The sequence below is a fragment of the Myiozetetes cayanensis genome, unplaced genomic scaffold, assembly GCF_022539395.1.
Source record: "Myiozetetes cayanensis isolate MyiCay16 unplaced genomic scaffold, myiCay2020 scf13, whole genome shotgun sequence".
In the NCBI taxonomy this organism is placed as follows: domain Eukaryota; kingdom Metazoa; phylum Chordata; class Aves; order Passeriformes; family Tyrannidae; genus Myiozetetes; species Myiozetetes cayanensis.
In genome coordinates, this window is record NW_026086937.1 from 1 (window position 1) to 22,314 (window position 22,314).

Below are 22,314 nucleotides of genomic sequence, written 5' to 3' on the forward strand. Positions count from 1 at the left end.
GGGAAACTGGAAATAGTTATTAATGATATTACAGAAATGTTTTCTGAAACCTGTCCCCTTCTTTCTGCCTTTTGCTGATAGATCTTCTCCTTCTGCCTTTGAATTTACAGCCTCCTTGCAGCTCCCAACTGGCAAAACCTGGGGTGACTCAGGGGGGACAGAGGTGACATTTTTATCTGAAAACTTGGGGTAATTTCTAGGGGATACAGCAACTGTTTTGGTAGGAAAGTGTGTTTAACCCCATTGGCCCAAGTTGTGTTTGTACCAGCTAGGGCCAGAGGTGCAAGGCAATCCAAAGCAAGCCCTGCTTGGCCTCTAAATCCCAGGGTAAGTTCTCCAAGCTGCTCCTTGAGGACTAAAGATACATTAAAATGGAACCAAGAGCACTAAAAAGATTCCTGTGAATCCCAGTATTGCTGTCCTAGAATTTTGAACAGGTTTTGAAGCTGTTGATGGCAATAATGGCTTTGTTCCTTTGGATGAGTCCCTCGGTAGGATTTGGGGTTTCTTTGGGTTTTGACTCCCTCCCAGTGGCCCTGACACCGATCAGGAGCTGGCAGGACAAAAAGACTGAGAACCTTTGGTCCCCCCTAATTCCTGTGCCTCCCCGTCCCCTTCTCCCACATTCCTGGGACTTTAGGTTTGTCTTAGGTTGGACTTGGCTCCCAGCCAAGTGCCCGGACCACAGGGAAAAAACTTTCCTCCCTCCCTCTCTCCCTCCTTGGACAAACCGAAAAGACTACACAAAACTTAAAGAACCCGAACCAACCGAACTCCAAGTAATATAAATTCATATAAATTCATATTATAAATTCCCAGAATTATACACAGTCAAGGTACCACTCACAGGGAACCCCCAAAAGGGAAGAAGGAAGGGAAAGGAAAAAGGAAAAAGGGACAAAGAGGGTAAGGGCTTTCTCTCCTGGTGGAAATGCATTTGTTTGCTGTCCGAACCCCTGCGCTGGAATGCTCAGTCTGAGACCCCAAATGGAATGAGAATGAAGATTCCTCCAAGATCAAAGGTGCCAGCTTAGGAAGCTCTATGTGTGCATGGAGTGGCGAGAGTGGCTCACCAATTGCACAGGAGTGATGGAAGGTAGGGGCTTTCTTTCCTGAGTGGAAATGTATTTGTTTGGTGCCAGAACCCCTGCGCTGGAATTGTCAGTCTGAGCCCCAAAATGGGTGGAACCCAAGTTGTGAGAAACAGAGTCTCGAGACATAATTAATTTTCAAATTGTAATTTATTATATGGTAGAAACAAACAGCGCTGGGTGTACAGACAGGAAAATCTCTAGAGTCTGTCACACCTGATACAGGGTACGAGTCCTGTTTTTATTTCAAACATCCCATATATATACATTATATCGCCTGCATATACATTTACATCGCTATTCTGTGTATTCACCATATGTTTATTTTCACAGCTTAGACTAATTGGTTATCTCTACGTTAAGTTATAAATTCATATGTCCTTCAAAATAAGGTGCCATCATGCTGTTTGACCTGATCTGGTTCGGACATAATTCTTGGCTAGGAGAACAGGGAAGATGATGGTCTGTTTTATGTCTTTAAGGGGGTGCAATTAAGTTTTACAATCCGTTTGTTTTCCTTCCCTCCTGGGTTACATTCACCCATTTGACACGAATTATAACCTGTATTTATTACACAAGCGATAGGACAAGAGGACATGGCCTCAAGCTGTGCCAGGGGAGGTTTAGGTTAGACATTAGGAGGAATTTCTTTGCTGAAAAGGTTATTTGACATTGGAATAGACTGCTTAGGGAGGTGGTGGAGTCACCATCCCCGAAGGTGTTTAGGGAAAGGGATGTGGCACTTAGTGCCATGGTCTCATTGACGTGATGGTGTTTGGTCACAGGTTGGATTTGAGGGGTCTCCAAGGTGGCCCTGAGATGGCTCAGTTGGCCAGAGCGTGGTGCTGACAACACCAAGGTTGGGGCTTTGATCCCCGTATGGGCCATTCCCTTAAGAGTTCAACTCATTTAAGAGTTGGACTCGATGATCCTTTTGGGTCCCTTCCAACTGAGCACTTTGGGGGGAAGGGGGCGATTCCCGCCCTGTGATTCCCTGGATTTCAGCCGGTGGTGTGGCGGAGGGGTGAGCGCTGCGCATGCGCTTGGCGCTCCCGCTGCGGCGGCTGTGCCGGCGGGCGGGCCGGCGCCGCTGGCGGCGCGAGGTGCAGCGCGGGGCCGCCATGGGCGCGCGGGCGCTGTGGGCGCTGCTGGCGGCGCTGAGGGCGGGCTGGTGCCTCCTGCCGCAGAGCGGCTACCTGCACCCCGACGAGTTCTTCCAGGCGCCCGAGGTCATGGCAGGTAAGGGCGCGGATAAGGTGGGGGGAACCCCGGGGCGCGCTGCCTCACACAGCCCCGCGGATGCGGCAGATGCGGAGCCCCGCGCACAGGCGGGTGTTCCCGAGGGATCCCCGGAGCCGCCGGCTCGTTCTCTCGCTCTGTCCCGCAAGCCGGGCAGGAGCGGGTCCGCACGCCTGGGTGGGCGGTAGATTCCTGCTCTGTGCTGTCCACAGCGAGTGGTGCCCGCACCCGCTTTACCCCGACGGGCTGCTTTTTTTTGATTCTCTGCAAAAATGAACGGTACACTCCTAAAACTGGCAAGGTTGGCACCAAAGTCTCAAAATTTGTCTAGGAGCTGCTCTGCATTGTGATGTCTCTTACAGCAAGTAGTATCCCTACTGCTGAATTATTGAATAAAATGTATTATGTATTGTATGTATTTTTCTTTTTCTCTTCCTTTATAGGAGATATTTTAAATCTACAGGTCTTTTATCCTTGGGAGTTCCTTTCAAGCTTTCCTTGCAGAACAGTTGTTTTCCCGTTAATGACATCAGGAGTTACTTACTGGGCAATCAAGTCTTTGCAGCAGTTGGACATATGCTCAAGTTGCATCAACAGCTACACTCTCCTTGTATCACCTCGCCTTCTCTTTACAATCTTTTCTTTCATACTTGACTATAGCGTATATCGATTAGCCCCTTTCTGGGAAGCAGATCTGTGGAAAGCGCTGGTACTTCTTGCTGGATCCTATGTCACTCTGGTGTTTTATACAAGAACATTTACCAACACGCTCGAAGGACTTCTCTTTGCTCTTCTCATGGTACTGGTTTCCTCAAGAAAGTCCAATGGCAGCTCAGTGGAGCCTACAAGCAGCCCTCTCATAGGTGTTATAACAACTGCTGGGTTTTTCAACAGGCCAACCTTTCTGGCATTTGCCCTAATGCCCCTGCTTTACTGGGCAGGTTTAATTGTTGATTCTCAAAGGAGCATTAAAACTGTCATAAACCACTTTTTGAAGCTCATACTATGTGCATGTTTCACTGCCATTGTTTTCATAACAGCTGACACCTTTTATTTTACCTCTGTGAGCTTAGATAACCTTTACAGCATTGACAAGGGCAGCCTATTTGATGTAATAGCTCAATTACATGAGAAAATGGTAGTAACCCCCTTCAACTTTCTCAGCTATAATCTTAATCCTCATAATCTTGCACTGCATGGAAGTCACCCACGAGTTACACATTTTACAGTCAATGGAATTATGCTCTTTGGGATCTTACATGTTCTGGCCATTGGTGCTGGTTTTAAAATGTTAAAGAAATATGTCCATCAACTAATACAGGTCAAATCATGTTACCGTGGGCTTCCTGGGCTATTGGTGCATTCCGAGGGCAATCCAACATTACTGCTGTTTTATTTTGTTCCTTTGGCATTTCTCTCCCTATTCAGTCACCAGGAGCCTCGGTTCCTCATTCCCCTCATCTTGCCATTGGTCCTGTTCAGTGCATCACAGGGCAGAGCTGTGAAGTGGAAACACCTCATCATTATTTTCAATCTTCTCGGGGCATTCCTGTTTGGGTGCCTACACCAGGGAGGGCTGATACCCTGTTTGTTTCACTTGGAGCAGCTCATCCATTCTCCAGCACCTTCAAACCATCCAAGGCACTATACTCTACTCTTTGCTCACACCTACATGCCTCCAAGGTTTCTGCTTAATATCAAGAAGACAGACGTGCACGTACAAGTCATTGATATAGCTGGGTCTGGAGAAGAAACCCTCTGCCAGACAGTAGAGCAGCAAGCAAGCAATTTTACCTGCAGCGACTGTCACATTTTTGTCATAATCCCTGGAACAGTCAGAGCCACAATTGCAAAACGTGGTGTCTCATTCAAGAACGAGACTGTGATATTTCCACACTTATCAATGGAAGACCCACCACAAATGTCCATCCTATCCAGTGGAAATTGGAGAAGTCAGTTAGGACTATACATCCTTCAGCTAGACAGAGATCAGCACAGATTTTAGGAGAACGATACTTTAGTTTTTCACTTCATTTGGACATGGTCTGAAGGTGCTGTGAGACCTTCCTCTTCACAGGCCCACCTTCAATGGAAGCAGTGGCACTGGGAGCTCTCCTGAGTCTCTTTATTTGTCATGTTCTTATGCTCACCAGTATAGCCAGTTCTGGATAGAATCTGCTTAGAATTTGAGTTTTTTAGCCCTGTAGTGTTTCATATGAACTTCTGTAATTTTCTTGATGGGAGAGGATAAAATCAGAGCCCACCAAAACTGTGATTCAAGCTTAGCAGTCTCCATGTGAGATTTATTTTTGGAAGTTTTTATAATCTCTGACAGAGTTTGTAGACTGTGGGGTGTTTACTTATAATAGGCATTAAATCAGCTGTTGGAGAGAGGTTACAAGGCTGGACAGAAGCTGGTCTGATTAAGTAAGATTTTATTTTATGTACTTAAAAATTCATTAGACCAGACTGCAGTCACAGTACAGGCACCAGCACTGTAACCACTTGGGTGGTTCTGCCTTGAAAAATCCCCAGCACTAAATGAGACAGAATCTCATTTAGAACGTGGAGGATGCTTCAGCCTAAGTACTTGTGCTAAATCCTAAAATCCAAGCTTTGTCTGTTTAACCTTCCTTGCCACAGTTCCATCCTCGTGGATGTGTTCCACACGCACTGCACCCAGAGCTCGAGGAGACTCTTCTGTGATGGCCTTGAAGCCACTCGGTGTTCTGCTGCTGCAGCCAGGGCACTCCTGCCCTCGCACGTTCCCGGCACTGTTCTCGCAGCTGTCGCTGTTCTGTCGCGACTGTGACTCGGGCAGAACGCATGGCAGGCCCTGCGGGGAGTTGGATCGAGGAGCTGCGCAGGCAGAAAGCGTGTAACTCGGAGGGATTTGATCCTTCGTGCCATTGCAGCAGATGGATCTCTGAACAGGCTCACGGCAAGGTCAGAGATGCACCAGTTCTGCTGCTGGGGAGCGGGGGAGGACCCGAGGGAGGAGCCGCATCCCCTGCACCCCCTCCCCTTGCTTAACTGCTCCCCATTAAATCAGCTTAGTGGGAATGACAGATCACATCCTGACTCTCAACTGGAGAGCAGGCTCATTTTAAACTGGGATACAAATAACTGGGCTTCAGCTGAGAACAACGTGTGTGCATAATAGCACAGCACAACTAACAATCTTTGGTTTTGCCTACGTGAACTTCTGGATCCAAAACATCTTGACATGGAGGGAGATACTCATTTGGCACATGCATTGTAGGTCAAACCTCTCTCTATGGAACGAATCTGACATTTGAATTATTTCTGCTCACAAAGGTGGTAATGCTTTTGGCAGTTCTGCACCCACACAGCTTTACATAAGGTCTTATGAGCCAGGTTTTCAATAGAGATGAGGATAATATAAGTTGATGCCAGGCTTTAAAGGGATGCTAGGAAAAATGCATGTGTGAAGGATTTGCCTGTATTTTCCAAACTATAGGTATGACCTAGATTTTTAGGGAACATAGCTCTTGCTCTCTTGTAAAGCATTGTGTATTTTCTCCCATTTGTTCGTCCACCTCCATCACTCTCCAGACATGCCTGTAATTAAAGGTGGGTGTATGGGGGGAGGCAGGGGGAGAAGGGGTGCATGTATGTTTGTACTGATGACTCACAAAGTAGTGGAAATGGTTTTGAAAGTATTGTGACACCAAGTGCATTTTTCGCGTTAATTTCCTTTTTGCTTTCTGGGAGAACAGCCATCTGCCACAGCTTGTACTTACTGTTTTCAGCTTTCTTAAACAGCTTAAATCTTGAAAATTACTTTTACAGAATTTATGAACGCTGGCAATCTGAGGGGTAGATCTTGAAACTCTTCATGGATGTAATGGAGCACCATTTCCATGGCACAGTGACTACCCTATAGCTGCACAGGTAACCTGTGACTGAACCAGAAGAGAACCTGAAGTACAAGGGATAACTCAGACTGACAATACACTGTTTTTGTCTCACCAGCCAGGCCTTTGTAATTTACATCACAGATGCAATCTCTCCATCCATGCACACCTGAGTCTTTGCTGGTGGGAGGTTTAATTTTACCAGCAATACTGGAAACTGTATCTCAGGTAATGTACAAGGTTCTTGTCACCTGGGGTGATACAAGGAATGGAAATGATCCTTCACAGTTAACTGAGCCTCAAGTCAGCCAGACCATGCTCTGAAGGAAGGTTAACTGCTTTAGTCTCATAGATGCTGTCATATACAGCATCTTAAGCAAACCAGCCCAGTGCATCATGTATGATGGGTGCATCCTTTTCCATATTTATATTTAGGACAGCTCTACTGGTCATTTTTTCCCTGTAAACCTTTCTTGCTACCAGACTTGAGGTGTGCTTTTAGGCTAGCTAGTGAATCTCTTTTACCTTCCTCTAAGATGGGCATTATCCTATTCATCATCATCGACATTTAAAAGCCCCTTTTGTATCAAAATGTAACAGTTGTAGAGTATTACTGCTGTATGGACAAACATTGTTACAGCCACTCCCATGGGAATCGTGGTTTTATTTCAAGTTTCTTATGCAGCACTTAAAGTGACAATCCTGACAGCGTTCTGGATGATGCTTAGTGAGTGTCTGCTTGTTCCTGAGAACTGTGGAACACGTAAAACGGCTTTGAAATGAAAACCCATCACACCGATGAGCAGCAATAGCTTCATGTGTCCATGCGATGTGGGACGCGCCGTCGGGTCTGCAGCTCGCCGTCCGCCGCCCGGGGGTCCGCAGTAGCCACCGGGGCTCCTCACCCGCCGGCTTCAGCCCGCTCCGTGTTCCGGTGCTGTCGCTCCCGTCCCCTCGCCGGCGGTGCCGCCTCTCCCCACTCGGCGCGTTGCTCAGGGCGCTGCTCCAGGGCGGCCGCCGCGGCCCGGTCCGCGCGGCCACGGCCAGCCCCGCTGGCGGGCGCCGTCCTTGAGCTCCCCGAGGAAGGTGTCGCGCAGGCGGAACAAGCACGGGCCCAGGTGCTGCTGCCCGCGGGTGATGGCGGCGGCGGCGGCGCGGGCGGCGGCGCGGATGGGCCGCGACTCCGAGAGCCGCTCCACGAGCCGCGGGCTCGACAGCAGCAGCAGCAGCGCGCGCCGCAGCGACATGACCGCCACTCTCGCGGGACCCGCCGCGCCGGCCGCTCCCTCAACGCGTGGAGTCCCCCGCCGTTCTCGCGAGAGCTGCCTCCACCCCCTGCGGCCGCGCGGGCCGCCACGCCATTGGCTGCGCGAGGGGCGCGTGCGCGTGGGGCGGGAAGGTGCTGAGGGGCGGCCGGGCCGGGCCGGGCCGGGCTGGGCAGCGCCAGGAGGGGTTGGTGCGCCCTCGGTCCGTCCTGGGCCGGGGCAGACCGGGTCGGGCTGTGCCAGGCCGGGCAGCGCCGCCATGAGCTCCGGCGGGACGCTGAGCATCCTCCGCAGCGACTCGTACGCCGAGCTCAGCCAGTACCGCGACCAGCACTTCCGGGTGAGCCTCGGCCGGGGGTGGGCGCCGCGCGGTCCGTCCCACCCGGGCCGGGCTGTGCCGGGGGTTAACGCGGTATCCTTGCGGCCCAGGGGACGCGCGACGACCAGGAGCGGCTGCTGAGGAAGAGCTGCACGCTGTACGTGGGGAACCTGTCCTTCTACACCACCGAGGAGCAGATCCACGAGCTCTTCGGCAAGAGCGGCGACATCAAGAAGGTCATCATGGGGCTGGACAAAGTGAAGAAAACCGCCTGCGGCTTCTGCTTCGTGGAGTATCCTTTTGCGGGCCGGCAGGAGCGGTCAGGGCGCGGGTGAACTGCTCTACGCTGCTGGCTCTGGGTCACGGCAGTTTTCCCAGGATAAAAGTAATCGTTTGCTAAAGCGTCTGTGAGGGACGCAGGTGCGAGAGGGGTCTGCTGGGTTCGCGGTTGGACTCGATGATCTTACGGGTCTTTTCCAACCGTGATTCTGTGAATGGAACACAAACGGCATGTCGAGCAGGGGTAACAGATTGCTTTCGCTGTGACACTTTAACCCCGATGCTTTTTAGGTATTTGACCTCTACAGTAAATTCATATTTTCCATTCCAAGTAAAAAGGTGTTTCTTTTTGTACAAGCTAAGTATTAATTTTCTGCTGTTATTTGACATCCCTGTTGTGTAGTCTCTTACATGAGAGTCTCTGAAGATCATTCTGTAACTGGTTCCAGTGAGCTCCCCAGAATGGTGGAATGTTGCAGCATGAATGGGGCCTCCCTGGGGCTTCTCACTCTTTAGCAATAGAGCTTTGTGCTTTTAAGGGTGAGCGTGGTTGGCAAACTTAATCCAGTATATGCATTTTTAGTGCTTGAATTTGTGCACATTGCCCACTTTCACTAACAGTTTTCCTCAGCTCACATAGCTTCATAAAAGCTTTTCCTTTTGAAAGTAACTGAGCAGGAACCTGTTTCAAGCAAAGACTTGGTTTTGTAGCCCATTTGATACTAGGTTTTTTCCAGGTGTTGAAAACAGAAGTCCATTTTTTTCCCTTAACCTATTCCTAAGGTATTATGCAAGAGGAGATGCTGAAAATGCAATGCGATACATCAATGGAACCAGACTTGATGACAGGATCATAAGGACCGACTGGGATGCAGGATTTAAGGAGGGTAGGCAGTATGGCCGTGGAAGATCAGGAGGGCAGGTAGGTTGTTGTTCAGCCTGGGCTTTAAGGTGACTTTGCCAAATTTCTTGCTTTTGAACGGACACACTCAGAACAATTTCAGAAACAGCAACTTAGGAGTCGTTGTTTAAGATAACACTGTGCCTTAGTCTGTAAGACACCTGACCCATGGCACTGTTACCTACTAAGAGCAGATAACTTTTTCATGTGTTTCACTAAAAGTTCTTGCAGAAACAACTCTTGGCTGCTTGGGGAGATAATGCTTATAAGTAAGCCCTGAAACTATAAGGCTATCAAGAGCACACAGGACAGCAGTTGTTCTACCCAAAGTGGAGAAGGTGGCAGTGGCTTTTACTGCTGGAGCGTGAGGCTGGCCATCCTTACTTGGGCTGCCTCGATTGAGGAGTCCCTGGGATGCTGTTGAAAAGGAAGTTGTTTATGTTTATGTTGTTCTGGGCTTCTGCATGATTCACTTTGCCTTCAGTTTTGTCGGTCAACTCTGTATGGCCACTTATATGTTGTGAGTTCACTGTGACTATATTCTGATGATGTAAGAATTTTTGAGAAATTGTTTTTCTTTGTCTTTCCTGGACTCCCCTTTTTCCCTCCTTTGTAAGGTCCGAGATGAGTATCGACAGGACTATGATGCTGGAAGAGGTGGCTATGGCAAAATTGTTCAGTGTCAGTGACTCGTCAGTCTCACAGGAGAACCAAATCTGCACTGTAAATGTCACCAGACACCGAGTAGGTCTGTTGCACACAAATTTATGTCACTAGAAATTCACAGGAACTCCTCTCCATTATTTCTGTGAGCACATCCTGTGTTCAATACCTCTTCTGTTTTAATGCCAGGATCCAAAGCGTTGCAGAGGACCTGAAAACAAGGTTTTAAGCAATAGAATGTCTGAGGCTTCAGTCTCTAAATGCTGCTGTAACTTACTAAAAGGAACAAAGATTTAATGTAATGGTGCTTTTTTTTCACTGGCAAACTTGATTATTCTACCACTGCGTTTTGTTTACATTGGTATCAGGGTGGGGAGCAGTGATAAAGATGATTGGTGGGTGTTTCAGAGATGAAAAAGGAAGTGGAATTTCTAGGGAAATTTTCCTGTTTCTGGGGAACACTTAAAGCTGCAGATTTTCTGGGGTTACTGGGTTAGTATCCTTTTTCACTGATGCTGTTACTGGAACACTTACACAGCCATAATAAAACAATCAAATTGCTGAGCCCAGGAATCATGAAGTGAGAAGCAACCTAGCAGGACACAGACCCCTGCAGTCTTCTATTAAGTTTAATGTGCCTACAAGGGTAACATGAAGCCAAGCTGTAGAGTTACTCCCAAAAATAGGATGTTAGAGGAACTGTGTGTGTAACAAGAAAATTCGCTCCCCAAGTGCATTTTGAGAAACTTGATTTCAGACAAAGGTGAAAACAGAAATGCACTTAGGGAGGAGCCTTACTACTGAGTCTCTCCTTTCTACTGAGCCTTACTTTCTACTAAGAATGGTAAAAGGATTGCAAAGATTGGTTTGTTTTGGTTTTTTCTCTTTCCCCCGTATTCATATTGCTGGTTTATATGATGGGATTTTGAGGTACTCCAGACATAGGAATAATTGTGTACCCAGTGTCTGTGAAATTGACCCTCTGAAATGAAATGGCTTAAAAGGAACTGTTACAGAGCTTTGTAATTTTTTATGGACTTTGGAGTTCCTTGGAAATGGCAGTTCATAAAATTAATCCAAATACCTCGTTGTCCATAACTCCTTAGAAACCTTCAACGTACCGGGTTATGTAAAAGTTGATATTTACTCACTGAAGATACTGTTGGAAATCTCAGTGTGTTTCTTGTGTACAGTTAGTCACAGATGTAAATTGGAAATACAGTGAGATAGAACAACTGCTTACTTAGGAAGTGTGGATTTGACTGGGCTTTGAGGTTTTTTGGCAGGTAGAGTAAAACTAAATTTTTGGGATGGCTTGGTGCTGGTTTGCAAACAAGAGTTGGAACAAGGTTGCCTTTTCCAATCTAGTACATTTGATGATTAGTTTACAGCCTGTAATCTGCTCAGACACTGCTGACCTTTATTTTTCATTGTATCAATTTTGTATGAAACATGTGTTACCAAAAACTCAAAAGTTTCTTTCAAATAAAACTGTAACATTAAAATGGTTTGTTACTTTTTTTCTTGTAACGGAATCACTGAGAGAAAGGAGCTGTATTCAGACTTGTGCCTTTATCCTTTGTTCTAGTGTCTTTTAAGATGGAGAGAATGAATATTCCTTCCCTTGACTGGATTTTCGGTCTTGTTCACTTCTTACTTGGATGCTGAAAAATGTTTGGTTAATGTTCTTCATTCTGGTTTGGATTTTTTTGGATTATAGAATAGAAATTAAAATATTTGCTGATATTGAAGTTAATGTAAAAGTCTTTAGTGTGTAACAAGTAATTTTCAAGGTGTACTTTCTTACAAAAACGATATTTAAAATTATTTTTTATTGTAAGTGCTGCAGAACAGTCATTCCCATATGAAATGGAAGTGGTAGGAAGATTTTCCTTCACGGCAGTCACTGTCTTTTGCTGCATATGTGCAGTGTCTATGGAAAGATTATTTTTTAAAGTGAGGTTTTCTGTTTTGAGAGATTTCAATCAAAATGGGATTTAAAAGCACATGATGTGTCATGTGAACTCTTAGACTCTCAAAAGCGCATATAAGGGAAACTGATTGAACAGGGTTTGATTTTTGCCTTCCCTGACTGAAATCGCATCTGTCTCTGATGAAGTTAGAGCTTCACAAAAGAAACTGAAAATCAAGTCTTTAAAACTTGACGGGGGGCTTCTTCAGCTTCCCTACACACTGGTGCATTGGGATTAGGTTTTCTTGGAGGGACAGAATCTCCCATGATTTTTTGACAGGCTAGTTCATTACGTAGACTTTTATGGAAATTCAAGCTCTGTGTTAGCTTTTTAGTAAGTACTTATTCATCATAATTAGCTAGTTTTATGGAATTGTGTCCATAAAGAAAAGCAACAGCTAAGAATATAAGTGGAAGCTTAGACATGCCTTGATGGAATGGAGGCTGCTAGAAATTAAGGCAGCAGGAGCTTCAGTCCTCCCCTCAAACTGGTGCAGGCTCACGGTGGGGTGATTTATGTGTCTCTCTTAGGCAGTAATAGCTGCAAATAAGGGTTATATTCACACCATTTGAGTTTTGGTATTATAGGGTAAAATCAGTAGAGTAAAAGTTGGAGCATTAAAACCCTTTGTTTTCAATGACTGACAAAATAATCCCCATTACCAGAGTATCACTGCAGGCTTGTTCCAAAGTGGTCTATATGTTAGTCAGGTTCTTACTGTCCTGTGCAGCAGGCAAGTTCCTGCTCAGATTGGTACCAGCACAACCACCGTTGGTGTTAATGGTCCTTTCTACGCAGATAATTCTGAAAAAAATTTTTGGCTAATATGCAAAACCTCATCTTCAATATTTTGTCAGATTAGGCTTCTTGTGAAGGTGAAAATTGATAAAAACTACTAAAATCTACATGGTTTGTACATAGTTTCATCTCTAGATAAAAGACAATCCTACTCAAAGGAATGCAGTCCACAGCTCCTAAACTGCTATCCATTTGAGTTTCTCTGAAGCACAAATTGTACCTTATGCTAGAGCTTGTAAGTGAAGATGAATTAGGGTGGGCATTTTTCTGTACAGTCTCTGGAATTTCTGCTCCTCGCTCAGTGTATTTGGCCCTTTCAGGTAAGCGTAGGGCCTAATGTCACTGCAGGGGGAGTACCAAAGAATCAGTGAAGACTGTAGAGGGAAGTGTCCTGGGCTTCAAAACGCTATGTTTGGGAAGTAATGGCCAGATTAATTAATTGTCTGCTTTCATACGTCTGATGCCTGTTCCTGTCTAAACAAACTCTTGCACCAGGGCTTGGATATACTCGGAGCTGCTCTGTAATGCACACAACTCATCTCTCTCCCTTTTGGGATAACTAGATGGTGTAAGTTTCTCATGACTTGGGGAAGGAGGTCTCTCTGCCCTTGTCTGTCTAAGATCAGATGTTATGTCCATCACTGCTTCATCTCTTTCTCTCTCCCATTAGGCAGAGGAAGGTTATTCCAGGTGACTGTGTTTGTATCCCAAGGTTTCAGCTATGGTGTGAACAGAAAGCAGACCTTGCTCCCTTCTCAAACACATGTGCTCTGTTCAGACTGGATGAGAAACCATAATAAAGGAAAGGGATAGTTTCTTTCTGGGGTTATCTACCCAATTTTTTAAGAATTACTTTATGATTTGTCTGCTGACATAAAAGGCTTCCAGCATAAAGCTCTAAAGGCTCATTTTCAGACCCTAAACTGATTGAACTATGGGACTTAAGAGAGCTTACCCTCTTCCACTTCCAGACACAGCCATCAGCACTGGACAAGGGACACTCTGGAAGTTTAAGTTAAGCAAATTAGTCATGATGATTTCTATTCCAGAGGCCTGCACAGCCCGTAGGGAATACGTACACACAGAGCTAGGACTGCACTGCAGGCAGCTGGAGTTCCCAGTAGAGTGTTCCATTATAGACTTAACTATCAATTTTGAAAAAGGGAATTTGAGAGAAAAATAGATCACAAAAGTATTTCATTATCAACTGCATCCTTATAAATTACTCTTAAGCTTGGCCCAGAGGAGTCTTCAGCAGGTCTTACTTTCATAACACTTCACATTTACATTTTTCTTCTATAGCATGTTGTGAATCAGGATTGAGCAGAGTCTTCTATGTTTCACTCTACTTTCTGGGAAAATTATCTAGGTCTGAAGAACCCACAAAATTACAGTATTTGTAAGTGAAGACTATATAACTTCATCCAATGTCTGCACCACAAAGGTAGACAGTATATTATACCCCTGTCAGTAGAAGACAGTTGCATGAGAAGAAAGTTTGCTGACCTTGAGAAACTACTTTCTGAAAGGAGGAGAGATGAACTCTTGTGTTAGGGTTCCACAGTTTATGAGAATCATCTTCCTGTCACTGCCTCCCAACCTGCTTTCTGAGACAAAGATACCCTTCACTTTAGAGGGCTAATATTCTCCAAGATTGTTTTAGCTTCTACCTGAAGACTATTTGAGTATCAATTTGTGTTCTTTACAAAAAAAAAAAACAAAACAAAAAACAAACAAAACCCCCCAAACAAAACAAACAAACAAGCAAAAAAAAACCACACACACACAAAAAAAAACAACCCACGAAAATACCACTAAACAAAAAGCCCCAGATAAATAGGAAGCCAAACTCTTCTTTGCAGCACTGAGCACTTGGTGAGTTCAGAAAAAAACCTGATTTTCATCTGTAACCTATTTCTCAGAATGGGGGCAGCTAGAGATCGGGATTTGCGGGTTTGCAGCCCGTCTCTGATTAGCAACAGTTAAACTACCTTGTACATTGAATATTGCAATATGCAATGTCTGTGGTGACTTCTCTCCCTGATTTCAGGGTGGGTTATTGTTTCTTCTGGGACTGATGTGCTCCAAGTAGGACAGTACTGAACCATAATTTGTGGGTTTTTTCAGGTATAATTAAAGACATTTTTTCTCAAAACATAGTTTGAAAGCAAATGGGAAATAAAATTTACCATTTTGCTATTTCTCCAGTTATATGCAACAGAAATATCAAGATAAGTTGGTCTAACTGAGTCAACTTGTAATTACGTTTCTGGACAGTGAAGCTTTTCTGTCCCGTCCAAATCTCTCCCTGCAAGTTGCAATGTGGAAAGGAAATTCTGAATTTCTAGTTAGAATAGGTAAGAATATGTTAAGTGTTAATAATGCACACTTTTATTATTATACCTGTACATCTGTAGTTTACATGCAGTTTGAAATGCTTCAAATTGAATGTTTCAATTTTCTGACTTTATTACCTAAAAATAACGGTGTTATTATTTTATACTTTGTGTCTTTATTTTTATGGAGAATTTTCCTGACTTTAAAAAGTGCTTTTGCTCTGTTCAGCTTAATTGATTGTAAATTGGTACTTTTTGTTGTGTGTTTGGTTTTCTGTAATATCACTGGCTTGCAACATCTTAAAATGCTTTTTCTGAAAACAAAAGCAGCTTGTCACACTGCCACAAGGTGTCATGAGAAGCCGCGTCTCTCCTCTCGATGAGGATGCGCTGCCAGGATTCCCAGTCAGCTGAGTACTTGTGGAATTAATTTTTCTGAATGCATCTCATTTCACCGTGCATCCAAGGCAGCATCTCCATTTCTCGAAGGTACTCTTTGATATTAGGATTCTACCTGAAACCAAAGGGACTGGGGACAGATTAAATTGTTCTCTCACGTGCCCTGAAGCAGCAGAGTTAGGTTGCTGATGTGTAGGATGCCTTGTAACACCGAGCACTGTGGAGCTGAAAGGTTCTGTCTGTGGTAGCCATGGCTTTGCAGGCTGGCAAAGGACAGGCTTGTGGTTTGCGTTTTTTTCAGGGCTTTTTCTGCCTCTGAATTTACTTCAGTAAGAGGAGGAATATGTTTCCAGGAACTGGAAAGAATTTCCTCCGACATTTGGAATCTACATATTAATGTGAAAAAGCCTTTAAGCAACAACCTTGCAATGTTCCGTCCCACAAAACTGTTGGGAGCAGGTGTGTGGTGTTGTCTAAGCCAGGCGGAAACTCAGCAGAGATTTTTAAAGTTACTCACATGCACTCCCTGAGTCACGGTGGATGTTTTGATAAATTGTTTTAGGATTAGGAACTTATTTTTAGGAACTTACTTTTAACTCCCCTGGAGTTCAGTGAGATCTGTGTGCATAGTGCTGAAGTACTGAATGTGCTTTAATGAACTTTATTTACTTATTTCTTCGTAATCTAAACATGTGACACACTAACATGAAGGACAATTCTTGAAAGGTCTTGTGGGAGCAGCATTGACTCTTGATTTGTGTCTCAAAGTAAGTCAGGGAAGCTGAGTAAAACTCTATCACAAAAAGTAACCAGAGCTTTTTGGAAGGGATTCCAAAAAAAATCAAAATCCCTCAGGATTTTGTCCAAAATCATTTGCAGGACAGAATTTTTCTCAGAATCCAAGGCCATGATGGCCAGCAAATATTACTTGGTCTACAGAGTTTGACAGAGAAAAACATTGCTTCAGGGGAGCACTGAGAGGTGGAAGGATGTGAAGAGCGAGGGAAGATTCCAGTTGATTTGTGCTAATTGAGTAATTCAGATTCTAGACACAAAATGGTCAGCAAGGCAAAGTTAATAAAACATTAAAAGAGGCGCCGCAACCTGAATTAAATGCATGGTGTTGATTCTGTGTTTGATCATAATTTTCCCCCTAAAAATATTTAATTGAACTAAAACAGGCATGAGAATGATTCAGTCCCTATTAGAAAACAGGTTCCCTTTGATGTACATGAGCGAGTGGTGCTGCTCCTCATGCCCTCTGAGTTGTCTACCTGCCTGGGTCGAGTCCTTGACAGGCTGGAGTTCCCTGTGAGCGGTGCTCGCCTTGGTGGGCATGACACATGGGACTGAAAATAAGTTTAATCTCTTTTTAGGAGAGAATGGACCAGGGCTCCAACTTCAGACAAATCAAATTAACTATTCCCAGACCCAGAGTTGTCCTGAGAGGAAAGAAAACATATCATGCAAAGCTGTAACATATCATGCAAAGCTGTAAGCTGAAAATATCAGAGCTTTAAGGTGCTCAAGGCTGTGATGGACTCTGACTGTGCAGTTGGATGGACAGCCCTGGAGAGGGCCAGCTTTCACTGGATGTTTGCAGGAGGATGTTTCTAATCCACCCATTGAAGGACAATCAGTGTTCCTTCCAACTGGTGAAGCCTTCAGAGCATAAAAGAGCTGTGCTGTGTCAGGTTTCTGTGTGGAAGGTCTGAGTGCTTTTCCCTGCATGTGTGGCACTATAACAAAGCCCATGATTTTCCTCTTTTTAATGGTTATGTCGGGTGCCTGCTCTGTTCAGGAAGAGAGCTTCACAGGAACTGTTAAATCTAGGAGAATTTGATATATTCTGTGGGTATACAGATTCATCCACATAAAGTTTAGTCTAGACTGAAGTTAACTTGAGGGCACTGGAATCAATATTTCAGTTTTTGACACTTCGTTTTAATAAATTAGAAGTGAATCTTTTAGTGCACATTAAATGCACATAAAAAGTAAAAATTACTTTTTTTTAGTGCACATAAAAAGTAAAAATTACTTTTTCACTGTTAGCCAGAAGTATATACTGGGCTATGCAATTTAACAAGGAAGTTCTCCTCTCTTAGCTACATGTCATTACAATCCTAGCAAATTAGCTTCTTTATGATTTCCAAATACACAGATACCTGAGCAAAGGCCAATGTAAGTATACTGTAACAGGGCTTTTTTAAAAGCAAGTCTTAATTTTTTTTTTTTTTTAGTTTTTACAATTCTGGGATGTAATGGATTTTCTGATTTAGAAAGCATGTAATGCAAATTCATTTTATTTTAAGAACCTCTAAAAGTAATTTGTCATTTCTAAACATTTTTTATTGCTGAGTATGTTATTGCCAGAACTTCTCAGTGACAGTATAGCTTGCAGTTGAGATGTGAAAGACTGAAACTGCAAAGGAATAGGGGTGACAAAAGCTAGAAAATAAAAAAAAAAAAAAAAATTATTCAACCTTCCTTTTACATGAAGGAAAGGTGTTCCACATTTGTAAGGATTATATCGTTGCTTTTCAGACATGATTCAAAGATAGGTATTGAAAGATGGAAAGTATAAAACATCATTGTGCCATTAGGACTTTTAGTTCCATTCAAATAGAAAATGTTCTATTTCTGATCCTTAAAGAAAGCCATCAGGTCATAAGCAGCATTTCCATTTGTGGAGAAAAATGTCAGAATACTTTTCTGAAAGTCTGTGTAAAATGAATGTTCCTTTTGAACCCTTTATTCATTCGGTTTCTGAGCACATTTTAAAAATTGAACAATTAATAGAAGCTATGTGTTAAATTACATAAAAACCCCTCGGTGAAATTCCAATGTTTTTTACAGTGTTCAAAGCTTAGTTTTGGAGTGAAATAACTGTTGATTTCAATAGGCCTGAACTCGTTAGTTGATTATACCACAAGAAGGACCTATTTTCCCTTCATGTTCTCCAGGGTGGGTGAAGAGGGAATTCACAGGCCCTGGTGGTATTACTGTGCATGGGCTTGGGAAGAGAATGGGGGACAAAGTGCCTGCTGTCATGTGTGAGGGATAATTTTTTAAGAGAAAAGGATCTCACTTTTTAGATTTGAGTGAGATTAGAATATTTCTTCTAAGTATGCTGAGCACTTGAACTTCTGAAACTTCACCTGTGTGAGGTTATTTTCTTCATGCACACACATCCTGTGAAGAGGGACAAGAACATACAAGTGAAAAGCTTTTTTGCATCTACTGCTGTATTTACAGTTTCATAATCTGAGAGTGTTGCACCTTTGCAATGGGGGAAAAGGGACCATGTCGATCAGTGACAATGGCAACAATTGCGTCATTGCTGTGCTACATCACAGCACTTTTGTCTTTTGAGTTCTGTTTGTCATTTATGAAATTCACTGGCATATCTTGATTTTTGTAGCAGGCTGATGGAGTTATGGGCTAACTCTGGCAGGAACAGAGATGCTCTGAGCTGTGTCACTTCTGAACATGAAGTGGTGGATTGCTGTGACACTGAGCTGTACTCAGTGGCCTCACTCCCTCATGTCAGGAGCAGCAGCACAGGGCACTGTGGAATGACAGCCATTACTGCTGAACTGGTTTCCTTTTTTCTTTTTATTACAGTCTTTATGCTGGCTCTTATGGCCTAATGTACCAATGTATTAACGAGAAACCTGAGTATTTGATTTTTCCCCATGAAACCAGGAAATTGGGAGTTGTTTTTTTTTATTGAGGCAATGTGATTCATACTTCCCTTGAAGAGCTCCAGTTAAGCATCTTAGGTCTTCTTCTAAATGCAAAGTGTAAATGCAAAAGTAAAGTGTTGCCCCTGGGCTGGAAAAGCATTTGTACTTTAGAAGCCTTAGTCCCCAACATAACAGTAATTGATAAAGATAAGTACCCTCAGGTTTATGGATAAGAAGCTCTTTGGGGTGCACAAAATGAACCTTAAATGTTATAACAGAGCGACCAATTGGATTTCATAGTTTTGTAAGATGGTTTTTACCCTGTCTAGGAGTGAGTGAATTAGAAAAAACAATAGTAAACATTTCTTCTACCATAGAATGTATAGAAAATCATACAATGCATGACATTATTACTTTAGAGGAAGAAGTTAATAGCTTGTCACAAGTTGTTTTACAGAACCAAATGGCATTAGATCTTCTTTTAGAATCACAAGGAGGAGTATGCACTGTCATTAGCACCAGCTGTTGTGTATGCATTGACCAGAGCGATAGTGTGTCTACAGATGTCCAGGAATTTCAGAAACAGACTGAAATTTTATATCAGGTAGCTGAGGATGACACCTCTTCAGGCTCTCAAGAAATCTGGAATATCCTGACCTTCTGGTTACCTAATTTTAAGTGGTGAAAGCAGCTCTTCATAGTTTGAATCACAATAAATGATGTTTGTATTTTAGCTTGCATCATGATTCAGTGTTGTAGTCATTGCAGTGCCTTATGGTATAAAAGAAAATACATACATTGAGAGACTAGTTCCTTTAAGGAATTTAGTCCCAAGAAAAAGGGGGGATTTGATAGAAGAAACAGCAACTTTACTCAAAGTATCCCAGAATGCCCAAATAAGGGCCAGTAGGATCTTAGAGAAGCCCTAGAGAATTCGATGAGGATGTACTCGAACAGTGAAGGTGTAAACTAAGGTCTGTGTACCCAAACAAGATCAAATAAAGAACATGTAATACAGTTTTTGGTGGTGGAACACAGTGATGCTGTACCTGCTGTACCTGCTCAAGAACTGAGGTCAAGATGACAAAGAAGACGTGGAAAGACCAAAGAAGAACTTCCAATGGGGGTGTGACTATGTAAACAAACTAATGAACATGTATTAAGTAAGCAAGATTATCTAATTAATAGTAGGTGTAAACAGTAGGTGTAATAGAAGGCCCTGTCTGTCTGTCAGTTGGCATGTTAGATTACAGGAGCTATCCTCTGAACATCCGGCATGCTGAATAAAGAAGAATGCCCTTTTTAGCATCTACAAATTGGTGCTAAGAAGTTTGTTTCTGCAGCTTTTCCATATCACTAGCAGATAGTGTATGCTGCTGTAATGCAGCTGTTCTGAGTGCAGGGGCGAGCACAGAGGTGACCTGCTTCAGTGCACAGCCCACATCTGCCCTTGGAAAAATTCAAAGTGACAGGAAGCATACTGAGGCCACATGTCAGCAAAGCAGAGTTTGGAGCAGGCTGAACTGTAAGCGCAGGTTTATTTTCTAGCACAGGTTTTAAGGCAGTTATGTCTGGACCATTAAGAATAGAAGTTTCCTTCTCTGAGTTACCATTATGCGTAAGCAGTTGCTTGAGAACTTTGAGAAAACTTGGAAACACCTTCCCCAGAAGCTCGTGTTTAACTCTCACACAAGTGTCAGGACTTAGTGCATTCCCTTCATTTTTGGTGTGATTTACCTGTTATATATGTTAAAGAATCAAGAATTTGTAAGTGATGCCTCTGTTGGGCCTTTGCAGTTGTGATCTATACTGAAGGGACATTTCCTATGGTCTGGTATCTCCGATATCACTCCTGTGAGACCTGGCACGTGGAAAGTACATTGTCTTTAAAGCACTTCATCAGGTCTTAATTCCTTGTGAGTTTTGGAGCACTGAAATGAACTGACTGTTTAAATGTACTTGACTAAACAATAGCTAAATGTGAAAAAGATGGCAGCTTTTTGTTGTGATTCTTAATTGAGAAAACAGAATGTTCCTTTTTATCTAATTAAAGAAGCAGTATAAATCAAACAGGAAAAGCAGAAATTGTTCATCTCAGTCTTTGGTTGACCTGCATCAGGCAGAGATTAATTTCACAGGATCACAGAACAGTTCAGGGTGGATGACACCACTCAAGACCATCCAGTTCAACCTCCTGCTCAAAGAAGGGTCGCTTTAAGCATAATGCAGGTTGCCCAGGGCTGTGTCTATTCAAGTTTTGAACAACATCTCCAAGGATGGAGACCCTACGACACTTATGGGCAGCCTGTTCCAGGATTTGAACATCCGCACTATTTTCTTGTATTCCTGTGGAGTTTCATGTGCTATAATTTGAAAATATGCTATCTATCAGTTTTGCATGTGAAGTTTCCATATTTTTTGAAAGTGATGCTGAAATGTGAAGTGTTGTTACTTTTGATGTTGATGAACCTTTGCTTCCTCTCCATGTTTTTTTTAGCATCTCTCCCTAGCAGTTTATCTGCTAGAATGTCCTTTCTGGCTTAAATTTCTCCCATATATTCTGTGGTTTATGTTCCAAGCTGCATGGATGATAATACCATATTTGATAGCTCTTTGCATCTGTGCAATTTGACCAGCAGGCCCCCCCAGTGGGGGCCTTCTGGGCTAAGGCATGAAAAAGCTGCATATCACTGCACTGCTGTGACTTGGCTTTGGGAATGTCAGAGCTACCAAATGTGTGCCATGTTCTGCCTTGGAGTCACACGTTGACATTAACTGGGGTAACTGTGACACTGTTGGAGCTGCTGGGTGCTGTGACCTCCCTCTCAACTGTATTTGTAGCTGTGAGTTTGGTTGCCTGCAGTCCTACGAAGAGCCTGCCTAGTATTAAATCATAGAATCATTAAGGTCGGAAGAGACCTCTAGGATCATCAAGCCCAACCTTTGACCAAACATCACCTTGTCAGCTAAACCATAGCACTAAGTGCTGAGTATCAATGACTCACCTTGCAATTGGTGTAAAGCCTGTGACGTCTTCCCAAATAATATAGTTACAGTCAGCGTAGTCTCTGGGTGGTTGTTAATACTTAGTTAAAATTAGCCAAAATATTTAATATTCCGAGAAATTTATTTTCCTGCTGTTTGTGGCATGTTTGGCTCTGTCCAGAATGTTCTGATGCATCCTGTGCTATTTTTAGTAATGTTGATTATCCTTACCCCCATTTCTATTGCAAAACAGAATGATATCTTTTTACTGGTACATGCTACTTTCACACATGGGTTCAGTTTCACCAGTGATCGAAAACAGATGGATCAGTCATGAGGACTAGTTTAATCTGAGTGCTGCTGGGCTAATTGGAGTGGACTAGTGGATATGTGTCTTTCTTTTTCTTATACATGTAAATTAAAGTGTAATTTTAAGTTGGACCTTGTCTTCCTGTTTGCTTCCACAGAGAAGGGGCAAAAAGGGCACACGTAGTTCTTGACA

General features: G+C 43.4%; 3 protein-coding genes across 9 annotated transcripts in view; 2 read left to right on the forward strand and 1 right to left on the reverse strand.

Annotated features, from left to right (window-relative positions):
* Positions 1 to 2,174: 2,174 nt before the first annotated feature.
* Positions 2,175 to 7,120, forward strand: PIGZ (phosphatidylinositol glycan anchor biosynthesis class Z). 2 transcript variants are annotated; one of them, XR_007627963.1, is made up of 3 exons: positions 2,175 to 2,330; positions 2,774 to 5,276; positions 6,144 to 7,120. XR_007627963.1 is itself a non-coding variant. In XM_050308586.1 (2 exons), exons 1-2 carry the CDS (start codon positions 2,213 to 2,215, stop codon positions 4,333 to 4,335), a joined length of 1,680 nt encoding a protein of 559 aa, XP_050164543.1. In that variant the 5' UTR covers positions 2,175 to 2,212; the 3' UTR covers positions 4,336 to 7,120. The 2 variants fall into 2 exon arrangements, 1 of the variants encoding a protein (XP_050164543.1); XM_050308586.1 differs by having other exon boundaries at positions 2,774 to 7,120.
* Positions 6,853 to 7,502, reverse strand: NCBP2AS2 (NCBP2 antisense 2 (head to head)). Its single transcript, XM_050308592.1, has one exon. It carries the CDS (start codon positions 7,453 to 7,455, stop codon positions 7,201 to 7,203), a length of 255 nt encoding a protein of 84 aa, XP_050164549.1. The 5' UTR covers positions 7,456 to 7,502; the 3' UTR covers positions 6,853 to 7,200.
* A 114-nt stretch (positions 7,503 to 7,616) lies between these two features.
* Positions 7,617 to 22,314, forward strand: part of NCBP2 (nuclear cap binding protein subunit 2) — a 208,717-nt gene continuing 194,019 nt past the window's right edge. For 4 of the 6 annotated variants that reach the window (XR_007627965.1, XR_007627964.1, XM_050308591.1 and 1 more), the window contains exons 1-3: positions 7,617 to 7,813; positions 7,903 to 8,084; positions 8,855 to 8,993. Coding sequence is in view for 3 of the 6 variants with exons in the window: in XM_050308591.1 (XP_050164548.1) it covers positions 7,733 to 7,813; positions 7,903 to 8,084; positions 8,855 to 8,993 (402 nt within the window). In the remaining 3 variants the exon portion in view is untranslated. Of the gene's footprint in view, positions 7,814 to 7,902; positions 8,085 to 8,854; positions 8,994 to 9,589; positions 11,141 to 22,314 lie in introns of those variants that run through there. The other 2 variants (XM_050308589.1, XR_007627966.1) reach the window with 2 other exon arrangements.

What these genes read in the sequence shown, in the direction of transcription:
- PIGZ (XM_050308586.1), top strand. Translation starts at nt 2,213, where the DNA reads ATGGGCGCGCGGGCGCTGTGGGCGCTGCTGGCGGCGCTGAGGGCGGGC. An exon ending in GGCGCCCGAGGTCATGGCAG is followed by an intron (nt 2,331 to 2,773) that starts GTAAGGGCGCGG and finishes CTTCCTTTATAG; the next exon opens with GAGATATTTTAAATCTACAG.
- NCBP2AS2 (XM_050308592.1), bottom strand. Translation starts at nt 7,455, where the DNA reads ATGTCGCTGCGGCGCGCGCTGCTGCTGCTGCTGTCGAGCCCGCGGCTC.